The sequence below is a fragment of the Zootermopsis nevadensis genome, unplaced genomic scaffold (assembly GCF_977971745.1).
Source record: "Zootermopsis nevadensis isolate Lab colony 2312 unplaced genomic scaffold, Znev_1.0 Znev_ptg000022l, whole genome shotgun sequence".
NCBI lineage: Eukaryota > Metazoa > Arthropoda > Insecta > Blattodea > Termopsidae > Zootermopsis > Zootermopsis nevadensis.
In genome coordinates, this window is record NW_028259154.1 from 26,246,617 (window position 1) to 26,270,443 (window position 23,827).

Below are 23,827 nucleotides of genomic sequence, written 5' to 3' on the forward strand. Positions count from 1 at the left end.
ATGGGTAAATCGTGTATGGAGTGTGATAAAATCAGTATCATTTTCATGTTCAAGGTATTTAAATTATTCATCAGGCAAATGCAGATATCAAGATTGCCTATGTGTTTACTGCTTTCACTTTACTTGCTTTTAAACGTGTATTGTAACAAATATTTAGAAAAATATTTTGCAATTCATGAGTTCCTGCTCCAACATTGAATATATAAACTTTAATTTGTAGTGTGTGTGAACCATATTAAAATGTGTTGAAATGTAATCAATTGAAATTTTTAAGGAGATGCAAAGAGTTAGCCATTAGTTATGTGACACTATAAAGAGAGTTCTCTCAAAATATCTAGTAATTGGGATACTCAACAAATTATTGTCTATTATATATCCCCTTCATTCGCAAGTGTTTTCACAGAAGCCTACCATTGATTGGATATTGGAAGGAGTGAATTTCATTCAATTCAATTTACATCCTCACTCCATTTCATAATATCATTTATAATAACTTTCCAATTGTGCACAGTTCAACTTAACAGTCTGTTCCGTTTGAAGTTATCTAATCAGAATCTTTCTCAAATCTTGTAATCTTTACTATTCATAACGTGTGTAGTAATTTCAGTTAAGCCAAATTTAAATATTTGTTCAAAGGCAGTATTTATTTATTTATTCCATATTTGAAAGTCGTTTTTAATTTAATGAACTTGTCAGGTAATTTTAATAACTGATAAAGCAACATTTTGAATTTTACATTTTATGCTGGCACATGAAAATAGTAAAATTGTTTTCTTTGACTCTATCAATATCTACCTTAAAAATACAGTTACAATATTTTTTCTGAACCTGGACTCTGCTGCCATTTTCAGGTATGAAAGATAGCCTCAGACCTGGACTCCTTCAGCCAGGGGTCCAACAAATAGGGTTTCTGTCCTGTTCCTTTTTTGCTTGAAAATGGAAGCTGATTCCAGATTCTAAAATGTTCTAATTTTATTAATAAGTTAGTTATAATTAAAAAAAACAATATCACAGATATTATAAGGAGCCATAGGCAGAAACCTTCAGAATTCATAAAATGGACCTTTATTTATTCTTTGTTAAAACTTTATTATTCTTGTTTAAAATTATGAAACATATTTTATGCTGAAACATAAAATGGGGTTTAGTTTCTTCTGCGTTAAAACCTTAGTTTTCTTAAATATTATTGATGTCAGTTACTCAAATGAAACTTCAAAATTATGTTAAATTGGCCTTATTTTATGGTGAGCCAAGAGCTGTTTTGAATAATTGAACACAGAAGTGTAGTCTGTATTAATGACAAACAGATGTGTTCACCTGAGTTACACAAAAGGCTTTGACACTGTCACACATGAGTTATTAGCACCCCTCAGTGTGCATAAGTGACGTGCCATTGAAATTTCAACACCTTCACAATGTAGCACAAAGCATAATGTGCCATCTCGGAGAAGAATGAGTCAAAAGTCAAGTCATTATATACAAGTAACACTTGGAATTAATTTCCTTTAAGGTACCTAAATTCTAACTCTTCTGCTTTGTGTTGAACTCTATTAATGCCACTAAATACAGGAATTGCAAGGGGTTTCAGTAATGTTTCTGTTAAGCAAATTCATCACAGTTTTCATTAATGATGTACAATTAGAATCTCTATATGTATTACAGTGCCAGTGTATACAGCAAAAGTATAAAAGTGTAACAGAGTGATACTCACTCTCTATTGTCAAAACCCGCCACGCAGCTTATAGAAGTACCAGTGCCCTTATTAATTTTCTTCCAATACCAGTTGTGAATTAATTCAATAATAAAAACTCCAAAGCTCAAGATATTTCCAGAAATAAGCACAACAAATGCTGGAGTCAAATGAGAAACAGAAAAGATGACAAACATGTTACTCTCTTCCTTTAATCTGTCTCTGCCCCTTAAAGAGGCTTCATGCTTCAGTTGTGACGAGTGTATTTCCAGAACCCCAGCTTCCAAACTCCGTCTTATGAGCACATTGAATATATCCAAAAATGGATTTCCTTTTTTAAAAATAATTGATATACCCCCAGAAATGATGTTTTCGTCAAATGAGCACATTACACTACTTAGATCTGCAATCCCCACTTCACTGGCAACATAAGAACTGTACTCTACAGGCATCACTGTAGCTCTGTCAAGCTGAGTTATCATTTGATGAACACATTTTTGAAAATCATGGCAGTCTTTCCTTGGTTCCTTACGATGATGAAATTTCAAGAATTCAGGATATACTATTCCTTGCAGAATATTGTCCCAACCCGAATGATAACCATAGGCTATGTCTGAATTTAGGAGTTCATCAAATGTTTTAATCTCCTTTCCAGCTTCTGGTTCCACCAGATAAGAGACAAAGAACGCTTGGAAAACAGTGCTCATAGCAAAGCAGTAAGAAACATAGATAAAAAAGAAAGCCCTCAGCTTTGAAGTAGTGGGCAGCTGTGTAACAGACACGCCCATGAAGACAGCCCAGGCATTGTAGAAACAGAGTGATATGGACTTGTAAATTTCTAACTCCTTAAATGTGGATACGTGGGGACCATTTGCTACAAACCAGAACACAGAAGTGGTTAGAACGAACACGAGACCCATTGTCAACCACACAGATAATGAGAAAGTTGTCATTATCTTTTCCATTCCAGGAATAGGTTTCGGACAAGGGACAAGCATCTTAAATTCGGTATGTGTGTAGGGGATTGTTGGATCAAAGAATGACATAATATATGACTCGACTGGAATTGTACCAGTAAGAACATCTGATATAACGTCTTGTAAGTCAGCAGCCTCTTTTATATAAGAGTCTTCTTCCATTCCTATAGAAGGGGAAAGGAAAATTGTTGTCAAGTTTATTTTCTTACACACCACTCGAAGCATCTCAACAGATAATCCTGTTAATTTGTACTCAACACTTCCATCATTCCGTGTGTAATTATCTTTCAAAATCAAATATGGTTCAATTCCTACAGATGCCACTCTAATGGGACAACCCATAAGATCTTTTGGTACTCTTTCGGGATACAAGTTCACATCTCCTGAAAATCTTCCGTTGTGCTCACAAACCCACTCAACTTGCAAAATTGCATCTCCAACTTCTCCGCAACTTCCCATGTGGTATGGAAACCAAGTGTACAAGTTCAGCAGATTAGTTCCTCTTCTGTTTTTGTTGCCCGTAGTAGTCAGAGGAGGATCTGCTTCTTGGCCTGGAATCAGAACCACTACGTTGACAATTTTGCTCATCTGCCACAGAATGGCGCATACATGAGTAGCTATTGGTTGGGGCAGTTGTTGACCGCTGTGGCCAGTCATCACCACGACAAACCGTCCGCGAGGGTTCCATGATGCGCTGTATTTGAGATATTCTACCTGATTCTCAAGAGATTTGTTGAGACTCGCTTCCTCCTCCAACCACACAAACAGAATATAGCTGTGATGTAAAACTGCTGCGTCCGCGATCTCATCTTCGTTGGGTCGAAATAGTTCAATTGGCCATCTTGTCCCCTCGTTTAGCTTCTGCAGCATGAAGTTCACCAATTGTAAATCGTCCTTGTGGGGCGTAGTTTGAATAAGTTGCCTGCTTGTTGATTCTTCCGCTGTGGCAGGCAGTGACACGATGAGAGGCTGCCCCGCTGTGAAATATCTGTGTGCGATGGTTTCCACACAGAGGACTAAGTGAAGCTGCTCCAAGGTCAAGATGTTGCTCCTCACAGTGAGAACGGATGATAAAAACCCAATGATGATGCATGAAATATAGATGTTCATCGTGTCTTCCTTTGTGTGAGTTTCTTTTATCTGCAATGCAAACAGGTGTTAGTGTCTCGAAAGCAGTAGCTTCTTCCTCCTGACTCTGTAATATCAATAATTTTATCAGTTGATGTATGAATTTGGTAATTACTCACCTTATTTTAGAAACTGTGCTGTGTTATCAATGATTTATTGTAGTTGTAATTGAAGGATGATGTTCAGTGCCACATCCTGTGAGTTAAATTCACATTTTTAATTGTACCCAAAGAGAATTGGTGTAATAATAGACCATCAAATTAAATGGGTAGTACTTAAACACTTTTATAGATTTTAACATTTGTGCAATCATTGGATGTCTGCATGTTATGTATTCAAAACTTTGTATTGAAGATATCATATATATTAACTGATCCCAGTAGTGAATTGACACTTCTGCCTCTGGGTAATGTTCGGTCATTGTGATTCATGTGGGCATTCTTGGTTCTCGCATACTTGTGACGACTGAGAATGAAACTGGAGATAAGTAATTTAAAGGAAAAGAAGTCTCTGAGAACACATTACTGAGGAGAACATTTGTGCCTAAGAGGGAGTAAGTGATATTTTTCTCAGGAAATCTATGTACGTAAAAACTTCATAAATGTGGTCTTCTACAAGTGTTGTCACGGTGATCTGATTACGGAAGACGGTTTGGGTGGGTGTTTATCCTGTCTTAGAGGAAAAATGCATTTGTTAGTAAAGATGAAGGAAAGAGACCTCTTGGTTGACAGAAGCATAGATGGGAGGATAATATTAAAATATATTATTAAATAAATAAGTTATGAAGAAGTGGATCAGATTTATTTGGTTTAGGATTGGGATAAGTTGCATGCTGTTGTGAATATTATAATACAACTTTTGGGTATCATTAATGCAAGGTAATTCCATTACCAGCTGAGCTACTACTCACCTGTCAACATAGACTCTGCTCAGAGACTTGATTGTTGTCCAGTGAAAGAAGTACGTACCTGTCGATTCTGTTATGAGTTAGCAAAGCTGAGCTGGAGCAGATTTGTCCAAATTCGTACTCTTTTGTCTTCTTACAGTTTCACTGTTCTCCCCTTCATGACACACTTCATTGACACTGAATTAGCTTACTAATGCACGTTCAGAAGTGACCACCAACATTTTCATGCTTAAATATTTATGGTTTTTATTCATATCAGTAGAATTCAGTCGTTGGTACATTCGTGTGTGGACTGTGATAAAATCTGTTTTGTTTGTACGTCGAAAGTATTTCAATTATTCATCAGGCAAATGCAGATATCATGATTGCTTATGTGTTATACTGTTTCCACTGCACTCGCTTTTAAACTTGTATTTTAAGAAAATTTATAAAATATTTTTTTAATTCATTAGTCACTGCTCCTACATTTCTGTTAAATTTCAAATTGTGGTCTGTGGTGAACAATTTTCAAATGTAAGAAATGTAATGAATATAATTTTTAAGGAAATGCAAAAGGTTAGCCATTACTTATGTAACATTATAAGGAGAGTTCTCACAAAATTTAGAGTCACTGAGGTGCTATCTCTTATATATCTCATTCGAGACTGGATTTTGTTGGCCCAGGACAGGATCCGGTGGAGGGCTTTGGTTAATTCAGTGATGAACCTTCGGGTTTGGTAAACCATCTAGTTAGTTAGTTACATATCCCATTCATTTGCAAGTGTTTTCACAGAAGCCTACCATTGATTGGATATTGGAAGGAGTAAATTTCATTCAATTCAATTTACATCCTCACTCCATTTCATAATATCATTTATAATATTTTTCCAATTGTGCACAGTTCAACTTAACAGTCTGTTCCGTTTGAAGTTATCTAATCAGAATCTTTCTCAAATCTTGTAATCTTTACTATTCATAACGTGTGTAGTAATTTCAGTTAAGCCAATTTTAAATATTTTTTCAAAGGCAGTATTTATTAATTTATTCCATAGTTGAAAGTCATTTTTAATTTAATGAACTTGTCAGGTAATTTTAATAACTGATAAAGCAACATTTTGAATTTTACATTTTATGCTGGCACATGAAAATAGTAAAATTGTTTTCTTTGACTCTATCAATATCTACCTTAAAAATACAGTTACAATATTTTTTCTGAACCTGGACTCTGCTGCCATTTTCAGGTATGAAAGCTAGCCTCAGACCTGGACTCCTTCAGCCAGGGGTCCAACAAATAGGGTTTCTGTCCTGTTCCTTTTTTGCTTGAAAATGGAAGCTGATTCCAGATTCTAAAATGTCCTAATTTTATTAATAAGTTAGTTATAATTAAAAAAAACAATATCACAGATATTATAAGGAGCCATAGGCAGAAACCTTCAGAATTCATAAAATGGACCTTTATTTATTCTTTGTTAAAACTTTATTATTCTTGTTTACAATTGTGAAACATATTTTATGCTGAAACATAAAATGGGGTTTAGTTTCTTCTGCGTTAAAACCTTAGTTTTCTTAAATATTATTGATGTCAGTTACTCAAATGAAACTTCAAAATTATGTTAAATTGGCCTTATTTTATGGTGAGCCAAGAGCTGTTTTGAATAATTGAACACAGAAGTGTAGTCTGTATTAATGACAAACAGATGTGTTCACCTGAGATACACAAAAGGCTTTGACACTGGCACACATGAGTTGTTAGCACCCCTCAGTGTGCGTAACTGATGTGCCATTGAAATTTCTACTCCTTCACAATATGGCTCAAAGCATAATGTGCCATCTCGGAGAAGAATGAGTCAAAAGTCAAGTCATTGTATACAAGAAACACTTGGAATTAATTTCCTTTAAGGTGCGTAAATTCTAACTCTTCTGCTTTGTGTTGAACTCTATTAATGCCACTAAATACAGGAATTGCAAGGGGTTTCAGTAATGTTTTTGTTAAGCAAATTCATCACAGTTTTCATCAATGATGTACAACTAGAATCTGCTATATATACACTCTATATGCATTGCAATTCTTTTGTATACAGCAAAAGTATAAAAGTGTAACAGGTTGGGACTCACACTTTATTGTCAAAACCCGCCATGCAGCTTATAGAAGTACCAGTGCCCTTATTAATTTTCTTCCAATACCAGTTGTGAATTAATTCAATAACAAAAACTCCAAAGCTCAAGATATTTCCAGAAACAAGCACAACAAATGCTGGAGTCAAATGAGAAACAGAAAAGATGACAAACATGTTACTCTCTTCCTTTAATCTGTCTCCGCCCCTTAAAGAGGCTTCATGCTTCAGTTCTGACCAGTGTCTTTCCAGAAGCCCAGCTTCCAAATACTGTCTTATGAGCACATTGAACATGTCCAAAAATGGATTTCCTTTTTTAAAAAGAATTGTTAAACTCACAGAAATGACGTTTTCATCAAACGAACAGATTACTGTACTTGGATCTGCAATCCCCACTACACTGGCAACATAAGAACTGTACACTACAGCAACCACTGTAGCTCTGTCATGCTGAGTTATCATTTGATGAACACATTTTTGAAAATCATTACAATCCTTCCTTGGTTCCTTACGTTCATGAAATTTCAAGAATTCAGGATATTCCATTGTGTGCAGAATAAAGTCCCAACCCGAATGATAGCCATAGGCGATGTCTGACTTTAGGAGTTCATCAAAGGTTTTAATCTCCTTTCCAGCTTCTGGTTCCACCAGATAAGAGACAAAGAACGCTTGGAAAACAGTGCTCATAGCAAAGCAGTAAGAAACGTAGATAAAAAAGAAAGCCCTTAGCTTTGAAGTAGTTGGCAGCTGTGTAACAGATACGCCCATGAAGACAGCCCAAGCATTGTAGAAACAGAGTGATATGGACTTGTAAATTTCCAACTCCTTAAATGTGGATACGTGGGGACCATTGGCTACAAACCAGAACACAGAAGTGGTTAGAACAAACACGAGACCCATTGTCAACCACACAGATAATGAGAAAGTTGTCATTATCTTTTCCATTCCCGGAATTGGTTTCGGACAAGGGACAAGCATCTTAACTTCCGAATGTGTGTAGGGGATTGTTGGATCAAAGAATGATGACATAGTATGTGATAAGAGTGGAACTACACCAGTAAGAACATCTGATATATCGTCTTGTAAGTCAGATGCCTCTTTCATATAAGGGCCTTCTTTCATTCCTATAGAAGGTGAAAGGAAAATTGTTGTCAAGTTCATTTTCTTACACACCACTCGAAGTATCTCCACAGATAATCCTGTTAGTTTGTACTCAACACTTCCATCATTCCATGTGTAATTATCTGTCAAAATCAAATATGGTTCAATTCCTACAGATGCCACTCTAATGGGACAACCCATAAGATCTTTTGGTACTCTTTCGGGATACAAGTTCACATCTCCTGAAAATCTTCCGTTGTGCTCACAAACCCACTCAACTTGCAAAACTGCATCTCCAACTTCTCCGCAACTTCCCATGTGGAATGGAAACCAAGTGTACAAGTTCAGCAGATTAGTTCCTCTTCTGTGTTTGTTGCCCGTAGTAGTCAGAGGAGGATCTGCTTCTTGGCCTGGAATCAGAACCACTACGTTGACAATTTTGCTCATCTGCCACAGAATGGCGCATACATGAGTAGCTACTATTTGGGGCAGTTGTTGACCGCTGTGGCCAGTCATCACCACGACAAACCGTCCGCGAGGGTTCCATGATGCGCTGTATTTGAGATATTCTACCTGATTCTCAAGAGATTTGTTGAGACTCGCTTCCTCCTCCAACCACACAAACAGAATATAGCTGTGATGTAAAACTGCTGTGTCCACGATCTCATCTTCGTTGGGTCGAAATAGTTCAATTGGCCATCTTGTCCCCTCGTTTAGCTTCTGCAGCATGAAGTTCACCAATTGTAAATCGTCCTTGTGGGGCGTAGTTTGAATAAGTTGCCTGCTTGTTGATTCTTCCGCTGTGGCAGGCAGTGACACGATGAGAGGCTGCCCCGGTGTGAAATATCTGTGTGCGATGGTTTCCACACAGAGGACTAAGTGAAGCTGCTCCATGGTCAAGATGTTGCTCCTCACAGTGAGAACGGATGATAAAAACCCAATGATGATGCATGAAATATAGATGTTCATCGTGTCTTCCTTTGTGTGAGTTTGCTTTATCTGCAATGCAAACAGGTGTTAGTGTCTCCAAAGCAGTAGCTTCTTCCTCCTGACTCTGTAATATCAATAATTTTATCAGTTGATGTATGAATTTGGTAATTACTCATCTTATTTTAGAAACTGAGCTGTGTTATCAATGATGTATTGTAGTTGAGATTCAAATTACAATCAGAATTATGAAATAGTGAAAAGGTAAATTTGGACGAATTTTTTGTTATGATTCATTCCAAAATCTTTTTTGTGTCTCTCTGTGCACTTTCAAAAAATTTAAATGTTAAATTATATTTGTTCTCAATTAGAGTTGCGTTTGGCGTGTCACATAAAGCGAAGGTCACTGACTTTTATTGAGAATATTTTGACCTGAATGAATAATAATGAAGGACCTGATTTGAGTACATTCTTTATTTGTACTTTCACCAGACGTTGGGTGTCGTGTAGCGTACATGGCACAGATGAGAATTTCATACAGAAATTTAATCAGAATACCTTAATGAAAGGGACTGATTAGGAGATGGAACTGTATTTTTTAATATATATTTTATTTATTAATACTTTCAGAAACTTATAATACGAGGGTGAGTCAAATAAAAACCGTAATTTTTTTTTAAATTTAATTTATTGAGTGAAAGCGGTACACAACTATATCATTTTTCTACATAGTCTACATTTCGTTCAATACAGGCCCTCCAGCGTTTACGAAGTGTATGGATTCCTCTAGAAAAAAATTCTTGTGGTTGTCTGCGCAACCACTCATGCACCGTCTGCCTTACCTCTTCATCAGAACGGAACTTCTTTCCTCCCATCGCCTCTTTGAGTGGCCCAAACATGTGGTAATCACTTGGGGCTAGGTCTAGTGAGTATGGCGGATGTGGAAGACACTCAAAGTGCAAGTCTTTGATTGTTGCACCGGCAGAGTGGGGCCGAGCTTTGTCATGTCAAGGACACCTCTAGTCAAAAGTCCACGTCGCTTTGATCTGACTGCAGGTCGAAGATGATTCTTCAAGATTCTTCACTGATCAAAAAACGAATTACAGAACGTTGTTCTTCTTTCGTGCACGTAACTAGTGGAGCAGCCATTTTCAAAGTGGCACTGTGATGGCGATATGTTTGTCTGCATTATACTACCACCTATAGGATACTCTTTATAGCATTGGTAACATGTCTGCCAACTTATAGGACAATGGCGCGATATTTCGAATTTTTATCTCAGTTTTACGGTTTTCATTTGACTCACCCTCGTATATAACATTGATTGAAAGGATGATAATTAATAACGAATTTGAAATGATGTTGATGGAAGTGTTTGTGGCCTAATTTAAGATGTTGTCTTAGCACTTGTCTGAAGGGACATAACTGGTGATAATATTAAAATAATTTTTAAATAAATGATATATGATAGTGTGGCCCATATTCCTTAGGCTTCAACACAGTATTGTATTTTTGTGTTCCATAAAACACAAGGAATTTTTTGACAATTTGAGCGAATATTAGCTTCTGAAAAAGGACTGCAGAATTAGATACATTAACATAATTCTTGCTGGAAGTAGTTACGTACCAAATAATGTCTTCGGACAATTTTACAGCTTTCACTGCTCAGCAGAATTCCTGGACACCAAATGATATCACCAGTACTTTTTCAATAAGATAATAATTTTTTTTGGTCATTAAATTTTCATGGTTCATAAGCACGTGAATACAATTTCGTGTAAGACCCCAAGCCAACACGAACATTGATGAGATCTGTTTCCGTTGAACTTCATATTAATAAACTGTGATTTGTGTGTAAAGTTACGTCACGCACATTTCGAATAAAGTTGAATAAATAAACAAATCCCGTTTCGTTGTACCGTATGAAAAGTGTTGGGTAGAAATATTTATTAGATTATCACTAAAGAAATTTTGTTACTCGTGACTTAACACAAGGCAATATAAAATTAAAATTCGCCATCTGTGGCATTTGAATTACCACTCCAGTTTCTTAAGAGTAGAACACGGTGGGAAAAAATACATCGTACATTACCATGAGTGATTTTAGTGTGTCTTAAAACGACAGAAAATTCCGTACTGATATTAATTTGCTTTTGTGTTCAGTAATTTAAAAAAAAAAAATTTAATTCATTAGTCACTGCTCCTACATTTCTGTTAAATTTCAAATTGTGGTCTGTGGTGAACAATTTTCAAATGTATGAAATGTAATGAATATAAATTTTTAAGGAAATGCAAAAGGTTTGCCATTACTTATGTAACATTATAAGGAGAGTTCTCACAAAATTTAGAGTCACTGAGGTGCTATCTCTTATATATCTCATTCGAGACTGGATTTTGTTGGCCCAGGACAGGATCCGGTGGAGGGCTTTGGTTAATTCAGTGATGAACCTTCGGGTTTGGTAAACCATCTAGTTAGTTAGTTATATATCCCATTCATTCGCAAGTGTTTTCACAGAAGCCTACCATTGATTGGATAATGGAAGGAGTAAATTTCATTCAATTCAATTCACATCCTCACTCCAGTTTCTTAATATCATTTATAATATTTTTCCAGTTGTGCACAGGTCAACTTAACAGTCTGTTCCGTTTGAAGTTATCTAATCAGAATCTTTCTCAAATCTTGTAATATTTACTATTCATAACGTGTGTAGTAATTTTAGTTAAGCCAATTTTAAATATTTTTTCAAAGGCAGTATTTATTAATTTATTCCATAGTTGAGTCCCGCGTGTTCTGAGGTATCATGCTTTGGACCAGTGATATGGAATGCCCACTGGTTTGAGTCTCTGTGGAGAAGAAATTTTCTCATGAGCTTTCGACCAATGTATGGGACCGGTGCCAACCCAACATCATGATGAAATTGGGGAGCTACAATGGGTAGCGTAATCCGGTCAGGAAAACTAGCAATGGCTGGGGGTTCGTCGTGCTGACCACACATCACCCTGCATCTGGTTGGATGATCGTTCACCTCTGCTTAGGCATGTGAACATGAGTCCAGCAGTCAAGGTAATGGGCTTTGGCTCTCTGGAGCTGTTACATCTCGGATTTAATTTAATTTTAATTCCATAGTTGAAGGTCGGTTTTAATTTAATGAACTTGCCAGGTAATTTTAATAACTGATAAAACAACATTTTGAATTTTATATTTTATGCTGGCTCATGAAATTGAGCTTTGTAAAATAGTTTTCTTCGACTTTGTCAGTTATCTAACTTAATAATACAGTTATGACATTTCAGAACCTTAATTCTGCGTCCATCTTGAGGTAAAAAAGTGGCCTCAGACCTGGACTCATCAACCAGTGACCCAAAGAATATGGTTCTGTACTATTCCTTTTTTGCTTGAAAATGTAAGCTGAATCCAGATTCTAAAATGTTGTAATATTATTTATAAGTTAGTTATAAGTAATAAAAAGCAATATCACGGATATTATAAGGAACCATAGGCAGAAATCTTCAGAATTCACAAACAGGAGCTTTATTTTTTCTTTGTTAAAACTTTATTTTCTATGTTTACAATTATGAAACATATTTTATCCTCTTCGTTAAAACCTTAGTTACTCTTAAATATTATTGATGTCAGTTACTCAAATTGAACTTCAAAATTATGTTAAATTGGCCTTATTTTATGGTGAGCCAAGAGCTGTTTTTAATAATTGAATACAGAAGTGTAGTCTGTGTTAATGACAAACATGTGTTCACCTGAGTTACACAAAAGGCTTTGACACTGGCACACATGAGTTGTTAGCACCCCTCAGTGTGCGTAACTGATGTGCCATTGAAATTGTTACTCCTTCACAATATGGCTCAAAGCATAATGTGCCATCTCGGAGAAGAATGAGTCAAAAGTCAAGTCATTATGTACAAGAAACACTTGGAATTAATTTCCTTTAAGGTGCCTAAATTCTAACTCTTCTGCTTTGTGTTGAACGTATTAATGCCACTAAATACAGGAATTGCAAGGGGTTCAGTAATGTTTCTGTTAAGCAAATTCATCACAATTTTCATTAATGGTGTGCAACTAGAATCTGCAATATGTACATTCTATATGTATTGCAATTCTATTGTATACAGCAAAAGTATAAAAGTGTAACTGGTTGGGACTCACACTTTATTGTCAAAACCAGCGACGCAGCATTTAGAACTACCAGTGCCCTTATTAATTTTCTTCCAATACCAGTTGTGAATTAATTCAATAACAAAAACTCCAAAGCTCAAGATATTTCCAGAAACAAGCACAACAAATGCTGGAGTCAAATGAGAAACAGAAAAGATGACAAACATGTTACTCTCTTCCTTTAATCTGTCTCCGCCCCTTAAAGAGGCTTCATGCTTCAGTTCTGACCAGTGTCTTTCCAGAAGCCCAGCTTCCAAATACTGTCTTATGAGCACATTGAACATGTCCAAAAATGGATTTCCTTTTTTAAAAAGAATTGATATACTCGCAGAAATGACGTTTTCATCAAACGAACAGATTACACTACTTGGATCTGCAATCCCCACTTCACTGGCAACATAAGAACTGTACACTACAGCAACCACTGTAGCTCTGTCAAGCTGAGTTATCATTTGATGGACACATTTTTGAAAATCATGGCAGTTTTTCCTTGGTTCCTTGCGTTCATGAAATTTCGAGAATTCAGGATATTCCATTGTGTGCAGAATATAGTTCCAGGCTGAATGATAACCATAGGCGATGTCTGACTTTAGGAGTTCATCAAAGGTTTTAATCTCCTTTCCAGCTTCTGGTTCCACCAGATAAGAGACAAAGAACGCTTGGAAAACAGTGCTCATAGCAAAGCAGTAAGAAACGTAGATAAAAAAGAAAGCCCTCAGCTTTGAAGTAGTGGGCAGCTGTGTAACAGATACGCCCATGAAGACAGCCCAAGCATTGTAGAAACAGAGTGATATGGACTTGTAAATTTCTAACTCCTTAAATGTGGATACATGGGGACCATTGGCTACAAACCAGAACACAGAAGTGGTTAGAACGAACACGAGACCCATTGTCAACCACACAGATAATGAGAAAGTTGTCATTATCTTTTCCATTCCCAGAATTTGTTTCGGACAAGGGACAAGCATCTTAACTTCCGAATGTGTGTAGGGGATTGTTGGATCAAAGAATGATGACATAGTATGTGATAAGAGTGGAACTACACCAGTAAGAACATCTGATATATCGTCTTGTAAGTCAGATGCCTCTTTCATATAAGGGCCTTCTTTCATTCCTATAGAAGGTGAAAGGAAAATTGTTGTCAAGTTCATTTTCTTACACACCACTCGAAGTATCTCCACAGATAATCCTGTTAGTTTGTACTCAACACTTCCATCATTCCGTGTGTAATTATCTGTCAAAATCAAATATGGTTCAATTCCTACAGATGCCACTCTAATGGGACAACCCATAAGATCTTTTGGTACTCTTTCGGGATACAAGTTCACATCTCCTGAAAATCTTCCGTTGTGCTCACAAACCCACTCAACTTGCAAAACTGCATCTCCAACTTCTCCGCAACTTCCCATGTGGAATGGAAACCAAGTGTACAAGTTCAGCAGATTAGTTCCTCTTCTGTGTTTGTTGCCCGTAGTAGTCAGAGGAGGATCTGCTTCTTGGCCTGGAATCAGAACCACTACGTTGACAATTTTGCTCATCTGCCACAGAATGGCGCATACATGAGTAGCTACTATTTGGGGCAGTTGTTGACCGCTGTGGCCAGTCATCACCACGACAAACCGTCCGCGAGGGTTCCATGATGCGCTGTATTTGAGATATTCTACCTGATTCTCAAGAGATTTGTTGAGACTCGCTTCCTCTTCCAACCACACAAACAGAATATAGCTGTGATGTAAAACTGCTGCGTCCGCGATCTCATTTTCGTTGGGTCGAAATAGTTCAATTGGCCATCTTGTCCCCTCGTTTAGCTTCTGCAGCATGAAGTTCACCAATTGTAAATCGTCCTTGTGGGGCGTAGTTTGAATAAGTTGCCTGCTTGTTGATTCTTCCGCTGTGGCAGGCAGTGACACGATGAGAGGCTGCCCCGGTGTGAAATATCTGTGTGCGATGGTTTCCACACAGAGGACTAAGTGAAGCTGCTCCATGGTCAAGATGTTGCTCCTCACAGTGAGAACGGATGATAAAAACCCAATGATGATGCATGAAATATAGATGTTCATCGTGTCTTCCTTTGTGTGAGTTTGCTTTATCTGCAATGCAAACAGGTGTTAGTGTCTCCAAAGCAGTAGCTTCTTCCTCCTGACTCTGTAATATCAATAATTTTATCAGTTGATGTATGAATTTGGTAATTACTCATCTTATTTTAGAAACTGAGCTGTGTTATCAATGATGTATTGTAGTTGAGATTCAAATTACAATCAGAATTATGAAATAGTGAAAAGGTAAATTTGGACGAATTTTTTGTTATGATTCATTCCAAAATCTTTTTTGTGTCTCTCTGTGCACTTTCAAAAAATTTAAATGTTAAATTATATTTGTTCTCAATTAGAGTTGCGTTTGGCGTGTCACATAAAGCGAAGGTCACTGACTTTTATTGAGAATATTTTGACCTGAATGAATAATAATGAAGGACCTGATTTGAGTACATTCTTTATTTGTACTTTCACCAGACGTTGGGTGTCGTGTAGCGTACATGGCACAGATGAGAATTTCATACAGAAATTTAATCAGAATACCTTAATGAAAGGGACTGATTAGGAGATGGAACTGTATTTTTTAATATATATTTTATTTATTAATACTTTCAGAAACTTATAATACGAGGGTGAGTCAAATAAAAACCGTAATTTTTTTTTAAATTTAATTTATTGAGTGAAAGCGGTACACAACTATATCATTTTTCTACATAGTCTACATTTCGTTCAATACAGGCCCTCCAGCGTTTACGAAGTGTATGGATTCCTCTAGAAAAAAATTCTTGTGGTTGTCTGCGCAACCACTCATGCACCGTCTGCCTTACCTCTTCATCAGAACGGAACTTCTTTCCTCCCATCGCCTCTTTGAGTGGCCCAAACATGTGGTAATCACTTGGGGCTAGGTCTAGTGAGTATGGCGGATGTGGAAGACACTCAAAGTGCAAGTCTTTGATTGTTGCACCGGCAGAGTGGGGCCGAGCTTTGTCATGTCAAGGACACCTCTAGTCAAAAGTCCACGTCGCTTTGATCTGACTGCAGGTCGAAGATGATTCTTCAAGATTCTTCACTGATCAAAAAACGAATTACAGAACGTTGTTCTTCTTTCGTGCACGTAACTAGTGGAGCAGCCATTTTCAAAGTGGCACTGTGATGGCGATATGTTTGTCTGCATTATACTACCACCTATAGGATACTCTTTATAGCATTGGTAACATGTCTGCCAACTTATAGGACAATGGCGCGATATTTCGAATTTTTATCTCAGTTTTACGGTTTTCATTTGACTCACCCTCGTATATAACATTGATTGAAAGGATGATAATTAATAACGAATTTGAAATGATGTTGATGGAAGTGTTTGTGGCCTAATTTAAGATGTTGTCTTAGCACTTGTCTGAAGGGACATAACTGGTGATAATATTAAAATAATTTTTAAATAAATGATATATGATAGTGTGGCCCATATTCCTTAGGCTTCAACACAGTATTGTATTTTTGTGTTCCATAAAACACAAGGAATTTTTTGACAATTTGAGCGAATATTAGCTTCTGAAAAAGGACTGCAGAATTAGATACATTAACATAATTCTTGCTGGAAGTAGTTACGTACCAAATAATGTCTTCGGACAATTTTACAGCTTTCACTGCTCAGCAGAATTCCTGGACACCAAATGATATCACCAGTACTTTTTCAATAAGATAATAATTTTTTTTGGTCATTAAATTTTCATGGTTCATAAGCACGTGAATACAATTTCGTGTAAGACCCCAAGCCAACACGAACATTGATGAGATCTGTTTCCGTTGAACTTCATATTAATAAACTGTGATTTGTGTGTAAAGTTACGTCACGCACATTTCGAATAAAGTTGAATAAATAACCAAATGCCGTTTCGTTGTACCGTATGAAAAGTGTTGGGTAGAAATATTTATTAGATTATCATTAAAGAAATTTTGTTACTCGTGACTTAACACAAGGCAATATAAAATTAAAATTCGCCATCTGTGGCATTTGAATTACCACTCCAGTTTCTTAATATCATTTATAATATTTTTCCAATTGTGCACAGGTCAACTTAACAGTCTGTTCTGTTTGAAGTTATCTAATCAGAATCCTTCTCAAATCTTGTAATCTTTACTATTCATAATGTGTGTAGTAATTTTAGTTAAGCCAATTTTAAATATTTTTTCAAAGGCAGTATTTATTAATTTATTCCATAGTTGAGTCCCGCGTGTTCTGAGGTATCATGCTTTGGACCAGTGATATGGAATGCCCGCTGATTTGAGTCTCTTGGGAGAAGAAATTTTCTCATGAGCTTTCGACCAATGTATGGGACCGGTGCCAACCCAACATCATGATGAAATTGGGGAGCTACAATGGGTAGCGTAATCCGGTCAGGAAAACTAGCAATGGCTGTGGGTTCGTCGTGCTGACCACACGTCAGCCTATATCTGGTTGGATGATCGTTCACCTCTGCTTAGGCATGTGAACGTGAGTCCAGCAGTCAAGGTAATGGGCTTTGGCTCTCTGGAGCTGTTACATCTCGGATTTAATTTAATTTTAATTCCATAGTTGAAGGTCGGTTTTAATTTAATGAACTTGCCAGGTAATTTTAATAACTGATAAAACAACATTTTGAATTTTATATTTTATGCTGGCTCATGAAATTGAGCTTTGTAAAATAGTTTTGTTTTACTTTGTCAGTTATCTAACTTAATAATACAGTTATGACATTTCAGAACCTTAATTCTGCTTGCATCTTGAGGTAAAAAAGTGGCCTCAGACCTGGACTCATCAACCAGTGACCCAAAGAATATGGTTCTGTACTATTCCTTTTTTGCTTGAAAATGTAAGCTGAATCCAGATTCTAAAATGTTGTAATATTATTTATAAGTTAGTTATAAGTAATAAAAAGCAATATCACGGATATTATAAGGAACCATAGGCAGAAAACTTCTGAATTCATAAAATGGAGCTTTATTTCTTCTTTGTTAAAACTTTATTTTCTATGTTTACAATTATGAAACATATTTTATGGTACTGCATTAACACCTTAGTTTTCTTAAATATTATTGATGTCAGTTACTCAAATTGAACTTCAAAATTATGTTAAATTGGCCTTAATTTATGGTGAGCCAAGAGCTGTTTTGAATAATTGAACACAGAAGTGTAGTCTGTGTTAATGACAAACAGATGTGTTCACCTGAGTTACACAAAAGGCTTTGACACTGGCACACATGAGTTGTTAGCACCCCTCAGTGTGCGTAAGTGATGTGCCATTCAAATTTCTACTCCTTCACATCATAGCACAAAGCATAATGTGCCATCTCTGGGGAAGAATGAGTCAAAAGTCAAGTCATTGTGTACAAGAAACACTTGGAATAAATTTCTTTTAAGGTGCGTAAATTCTAACTCTTCTGCTTTGTGTTGAACCGTATCAATGCCACTAAATACAGGAATTGCAAGGGGTTCAGTAATGTTTCTGTTAAGCAAATTCATCACACTTTTCATTAATGCTGTGCAACTAGAATCTGCTATATATACACTCTATATGTATTGCAATTCTATTGTATACAGCCAAAGTAGAGAAATGTAACAGTGATACTCACTCTTTATTGTCAAAACCCGCAACGCAGCTTATAGAAGTACCAGTGCCCTTATTAATTTTCTTCCAATACCAGTTGTGGATTAATTCAATAACAAAAACTCCAAAGCTCAAGATATTTCCAGAAATAAGCACAACAAATGCTGGAGTCAAATGAGAAACAGAAAAGATGACAAACATGTTACTCTCTTCCTTTAATCTGTCTCTGCCCCTTAAAGAGGCTTGATGCTTCAGTTCTGACCAGTGTCTTTCCTGAAGCCCAGCTTCCAAACTCCGTCTTATGAGCACATTGAACATAGCCAAAAATGGATTTCCTTTTTTAAAAAGAATTGTTAAACTCACAGAAATGAAGTTTTCATCAAACGAACAGATTACACTACTTGGATCTGCAATCCCCACTTCACGGGCAACATAAGAACTGTACACTACAGCAACCACTGTAGCTCTGTCAAGCTGAGTTGTCATTTGATGGACACATTTTTGAAAATCATTGCAGTCTTTCCTTGGTTCCTTACGTTCATGAAATTTCGAGAATTCAGGATATTCTATTATGTGTAGAACAAAGTCCCACCCCGAATGATAACCATAGGCGATGTCTGAATTTAGGAGTTCATCAAAGGTTTTAATCTCCTTTCCAGCTTCTGGTTCCACCAGATAAGAGACAAAGAACGCTTGGAAAACAGTGCTCATAGCAAAGCAGTAAGAAACGTAGATAAAAAAGAAAGCCCTCAGCTTTGAAGAAGTGGGCAGCTGTGTAACAGACACGCCCATGAAGACAGCCCAGGCATTGTAGAAACAGAGTGATATGGACTTGTAAATTTCTAACTCCTTAAATGTGGATACGTGGGGACCATTGGCTACAAACCAGAACACAGAAGTGGTTAGAACAAACACGAGACCCATTGTCAACCACACAGATAATGAGAAAGTTGTCATTATCTTTTCCATTCCAGGAATAGGTTTCGGACAAGGGACAAGCATCTTAATTTCTGTAAGTGTGTAGGGGATTGTTGGATCAGTCAATGATGACATAGTAAATGTAACGAGTGGAATTATACCAGTAAGAACATCAGACGTATCGTCAAGCAAGTCAGACATCTTGTTTATATAAGACTCTATTTCAACTTCTATCGAAGGTGAAAGGAAATTCATTGTCAAGTTCATTTTTTTACACACCACTCGAAGTATCTCCACAGATAATCCTGTTAATTTGTACTCAACACTTCCATCATTTTGTGTGTAATTATCTTTCAAAATCACAAATGGGTCAATGCCTGCAGATGACACTCTAATGGGACAACCCATAAGATCTTTTGGTACTCTTTCGGGATACAAGTTCACATCTCCTGAAAATCTTCCGTTGTGCTCACAAACCCACTCAACTTGCAAAACTGCATCTCCAACTTCTCCGCAACTTCCCATGTGGAATGGAAACCAAGTGTACAAGTTCAGCAGATTAGTTCCTCTTCTGTGTTTGTTGCCCGTAGTAGTCAGAGGAGGATCTGCTTCTTGGCCTGGAATCAGAACCACTACGTTGACAATTTTGCTCATCTGCCACAGAATGGCGCATACATGAGTAGCTACTATTTGGGGCAGTTGTTGACCGCTGTGGCCAGTCATCACCACGACAAACCGTCCACGAGGGTTCCATGATGCGCTGTATTTGAGATATTCTACCTGATTCTCAAGAGATTTGTTTAGACTCCCTTCCTCTTCCAACCACACAAACAGAATATAGCTGTGATGTAAAACTGCTGCGTCCGCGATGTCATCTTCGTTGGGTCGAAATAGTTCAATTGGCCATCTTGTCCCCTCGTTTAGCTTCTGCAGCATGAAGTTCACCAATTGTAAATCGTCCTTGTGGGGCGTAGTTTGAATAAGTTGCCTGCTTGTTGATTCTTCCGCTGTGGCAGGCAGTGACACGATGAGAGGCTGCCCCGGTGTGAAATATCGGTGTGCGATGGTTTCCACACAGAGGACTGTGTGAAGCTGCTCCAAGGTCAAGATGTTGCTCCTCACAGTGAGAACGGATGATAAAAACCCAATGATGATACATGAAATATAGATGTTCATCGTGTCTTCCTTTGTGTGAGTTTCTTTTATCTGCAATGCAAACAGGTGTTAGTGTCTCGAAAGCAGTAGCTTCTTCCTCCTGACTCTGTAATATCAATAATTTTATCAGTTGATGTATGATTTTGGTAATTACTCACATTACTTTAGAAACTGAGCTGTGATATGAATGATGTATTGTAGTTGAGATTCAAATTACAATCATAATTATGAAATAGTGAAAAGGTAAATTTGGAGGAATTTTGTGTTACGATTCATTCCAAAATCTTTTGTGTCTCTCTCTGTGCACTTTCAAAAAATTTAAATGTTAAATTGTATTTGTTCTCAATGAGAGTTGCGTTTGGCGTGTCACATGAAGCGAAGGTCACTGACTTTTTTTGAGAATATTTTGACCTGAATGAATAATAATGAAGGACCTGATTTGAGTACATTCTTTATTTGTACTTTCACCAGACGTTGGGTGTCGTGTAGCGTACATGGCACAGATGAGAATTTCATACAGAAATTTAATCAGAATACCTTAATGAAAGGGACTGATTAGGAGATGGAACTGTATTTTTTAATATATATTTTATTTATTAATACTTTCAGAAACTTATAATATATAACATTGATTGAAAGGATGTTGATGGAAGTGTTTGTGGCCTAATTTAAGATGTTTTCTTAGCACTTGTCTGAAGGGACATAACTGGTGATAATATTAAAATAATTTTTAAATAAATGATATATGATAGTGTGGCCCATATTCCTTAGGCTTCAACACAATAATGTATTTTCGTGTTCCATAAAACACAAGGAATTTGTTGACAATTTGAGCGAATATTAGCTTCTGAAAAAGGACTGCAGAATTAGATACATTAACATAATTCTTGCTGGAAGTAGTTACGTACCAAATAATGTCTTCGGACAATTTTACAGCTTTCACTTCTCAGCAGAATTCCTGGACACCAAATGATATCACCAGTACTTTTTCAATAAGATAATAATTTTTTTGGTCATTAAATTTTCATGGTTCATAAACACGTGAATACAATTTCGTGTAAGACCCCAAGCCAACACGAACATTGATGAGATCTGTTTCTGTTGAACTTCATATTAATAAACTGTGATTTGTGTGTAAAGTTACGTCACGCACATTTCGAATAAAGTTGAATAAATAAACAAATCCCGTTTCGTTGTACCGTATGAAAAGTGTTGGGTAGAAATATTTATTAGATTATCACTAAAGAAATTTTGTTACTCGTGACTTAACACAAGGCAATATAAAATTAAAATTCGCCATCTGTGGCATTTGAATTACCACTCCAGTTTCTTAAGAGTAGAACACGGTGGGAAAAAATACATCGTACATTACCATGAGTGATTTTAGTGTGTCTTAAAACGACAGAAAATTCCGTACTGATATTAATTTGCTTTTGTGTTCAGTAATTTAAAAAAAAAAATTTAATTCATTAGTCACTGCTCCTACATTTCTGTTAAATTTCAAATTGTGGTCTGTGGTGAACAATTTTCAAATGTATGAAATGTAATGAATATAAATTTTTAAGGAAATGCAAAAGGTTAGCCATTACTTATGTAACATTATAAGGAGAGTTCTCACAAAATTTAGAGTCACTGAGGTGCTGTCTCTTATATATCTCATTCGAGATTGGATTTTGTTGGCACAGGACAGGATCTGGTGGAGGGCTTTGGTTAATTCAGTGATGAACCTTCGGGTTTGGTAAACCATCTAGTTAGTTAGTTACATATCCCATTCATTTGCAAGTGTTTTCACAGAAGCCTACCATTGATTGGGTAATGGAAGGAGTAAATTTCATTCAATTCAATTCAATTCACATCCTCACTCCAGTTTCTTAATATCATTTATAATATTTTTCCAATTGTGCACAGGTCAACTTAACAGTCTGTTCCGTTTGAAGTTATCTAATCAGAATCTTTCTCAAATCTTGTAATATTTACTATTCATAACGTGTGTAGTAATTTTAGTTAAGCCAATTTTAAATATTTTTTTAAAGGCAGTATTTATTAATTTATTCCATAGTTGAGTCCCGCGTGGTCTGAGGTATCATGCTTTGGACCAGTGATATGGAATGCCCACTGGTTTGAGTCTCTGTGGAGAAGAAATTTTCTCATGAGCTTTCGACCAATGTATGGGACCGGTGCCAACCCAACATCATGATGAAATTGGGGAGCTACAATGGGTAGCGTAATCCGGTCAGGAAAACTAGCAATGGCTGGGGGTTCGTCGTGCTGACCACACATCACCCTGCATCTGGTTGGATGATCGTTCACCTCTGCTTAGGCATGTGAACGTGAGTCCAGCAGTCAAGGTAATGGGCTTTGGCTCTCTGGAGCTGTTACATCTCGGATTTAATTTAATTTTAATTCCATAGTTGAAGGTCGGTTTTAATTTAATGAACTTGCCAGGTAATTTTAATAGCTGATAAAACAACATTTTGAATTTTATATTTTATGCTGGCTCATGAAATTGAGCTTTGTAAAATAGTTTTCTTCGACTTTGTCAGTTATCTAACTTAATAATACAGTTATGACATTTCAGAACCTTAATTCTGCGTCCATCTTGAGGTAAAAATGTGGCCTCAGACCTGGACTCATCAACCAGTGACCCAAAGAATATGGTTCTGTACTATTCCTTTTTTGCTTGAAAATGTAAGCTGAATCCAGATTCTAAAATGTTGTAATATTATTTATAAGTTAGTTATAAGTAATAAAAAGCAATATCACGGATATTATAAGGAACCATAGGCAGAAATCTTCAGAATTCACAAACAGGAGCTTTATTTCTTCTTTGTTAAAACTTTATTATTCTTGTTTACAATTATGAAACATATTTTATCCTCTTCGTTAACACCTTAGTTACTCTTAAATATTATTGATGTCAGTTACTCAAATTGAACTTCAAAATTATGTTAAATTGGCCTTATTTTATGGTGAGCCAAGAGCTGTTTTTAATAATTGAACACAGAAGTGTAGTCTGTGTTAATGACAAACATGTGTTCACCTGAGTTACACAAAAGGCTTTGACACTGGCACACATGAGTTGTTAGCACCCCTCATTGTGCATAAGTGACGTGCCATTGAAATTTCAACACCTTCACAAT

General features: G+C 36.5%; 5 protein-coding genes across 8 annotated transcripts in view; 1 reads left to right on the top strand and 4 right to left on the bottom strand.

Moving 5' to 3' along the window:
* Window positions 1-5,164, bottom strand: LOC147873061 (uncharacterized). The gene is made up of 3 exons (XM_087354015.1): window positions 4,764-5,164; window positions 3,915-3,990; window positions 1-3,807 (listed from the first exon to the last, which is right to left on the bottom strand). Exon 3 carries the CDS (start codon window positions 3,775-3,777, stop codon window positions 1,708-1,710), a length of 2,070 nt encoding a protein of 689 aa, XP_087210141.1. The 5' UTR covers window positions 3,778-3,807; window positions 3,915-3,990; window positions 4,764-5,164; the 3' UTR covers window positions 1-1,707.
* LOC110836406 (uncharacterized) overlaps window positions 1-23,827 on the top strand; it is a 142,311-nt gene that overhangs the window by 93,781 nt on the left and 24,703 nt on the right. The window lies entirely within an intron of this gene.
* LOC147873062 (uncharacterized) lies at window positions 6,121-10,158 on the bottom strand. Of its 2 annotated transcripts, none has more exons than XM_087354012.1 (2): window positions 9,666-10,158; window positions 6,121-8,895 (listed from the first exon to the last, which is right to left on the bottom strand). In XM_087354012.1, exons 1-2 carry the CDS (start codon window positions 9,720-9,722, stop codon window positions 6,793-6,795), a joined length of 2,160 nt encoding a protein of 719 aa, XP_087210138.1. In that variant the 5' UTR covers window positions 9,723-10,158; the 3' UTR covers window positions 6,121-6,792. The 2 variants fall into 2 exon arrangements, with proteins under 2 accessions (XP_087210138.1, XP_087210139.1); XM_087354013.1 differs by having other exon boundaries at window positions 6,121-8,950.
* Window positions 12,355-16,687, bottom strand: LOC147873063 (uncharacterized). 3 transcript variants are annotated; one of them, XM_087353482.1, is made up of 2 exons: window positions 16,640-16,687; window positions 12,355-15,084 (listed from the first exon to the last, which is right to left on the bottom strand). In XM_087353482.1, the coding sequence occupies exon 2, from the start codon at window positions 15,052-15,054 to the stop codon at window positions 12,982-12,984; it is 2,073 nt and encodes a 690-aa protein (XP_087209608.1). In that variant the 5' UTR covers window positions 15,055-15,084; window positions 16,640-16,687; the 3' UTR covers window positions 12,355-12,981. The 3 variants fall into 3 exon arrangements, with proteins under 3 accessions (XP_087209608.1, XP_087209607.1, XP_087209606.1); XM_087353481.1 differs by lacking the exon at window positions 16,640-16,687 and adding an exon at window positions 15,855-16,349 and having other exon boundaries at window positions 12,355-15,139; XM_087353480.1 differs by lacking the exon at window positions 16,640-16,687 and adding an exon at window positions 15,855-16,348.
* LOC147873064 (uncharacterized) lies at window positions 18,077-21,021 on the bottom strand. Its single transcript, XM_087353579.1, has one exon. It carries the CDS (start codon window positions 20,706-20,708, stop codon window positions 18,636-18,638), a length of 2,073 nt encoding a protein of 690 aa, XP_087209705.1. The 5' UTR covers window positions 20,709-21,021; the 3' UTR covers window positions 18,077-18,635.

What these genes read in the sequence shown, in the direction of transcription:
- LOC147873061 (XM_087354015.1), bottom strand. Translation starts at nt 3,777, where the DNA reads ATGAACATCTATATTTCATGCATCATCATTGGGTTTTTATCATCCGTT.
- LOC147873062 (XM_087354012.1), bottom strand. Translation starts at nt 9,722, where the DNA reads ATGTTTGGGCCACTCAAAGAGGCGATGGGAGGAAAGAAGTTCCGTTCT. An exon ending in AGTTCCGTTCTGATGAAGAG is followed by an intron (nt 8,896 to 9,665) that starts GTAAGGCAGACG and finishes TTTGCATTGCAG; the next exon opens with ATAAAGCAAACTCACACAAA.
- LOC147873063 (XM_087353480.1), bottom strand. Translation starts at nt 15,911, where the DNA reads ATGTTTGGGCCACTCAAAGAGGCGATGGGAGGAAAGAAGTTCCGTTCT. An exon ending in AGTTCCGTTCTGATGAAGAG is followed by an intron (nt 15,085 to 15,854) that starts GTAAGGCAGACG and finishes TTTGCATTGCAG; the next exon opens with ATAAAGCAAACTCACACAAA.
- LOC147873064 (XM_087353579.1), bottom strand. Translation starts at nt 20,708, where the DNA reads ATGAACATCTATATTTCATGTATCATCATTGGGTTTTTATCATCCGTT.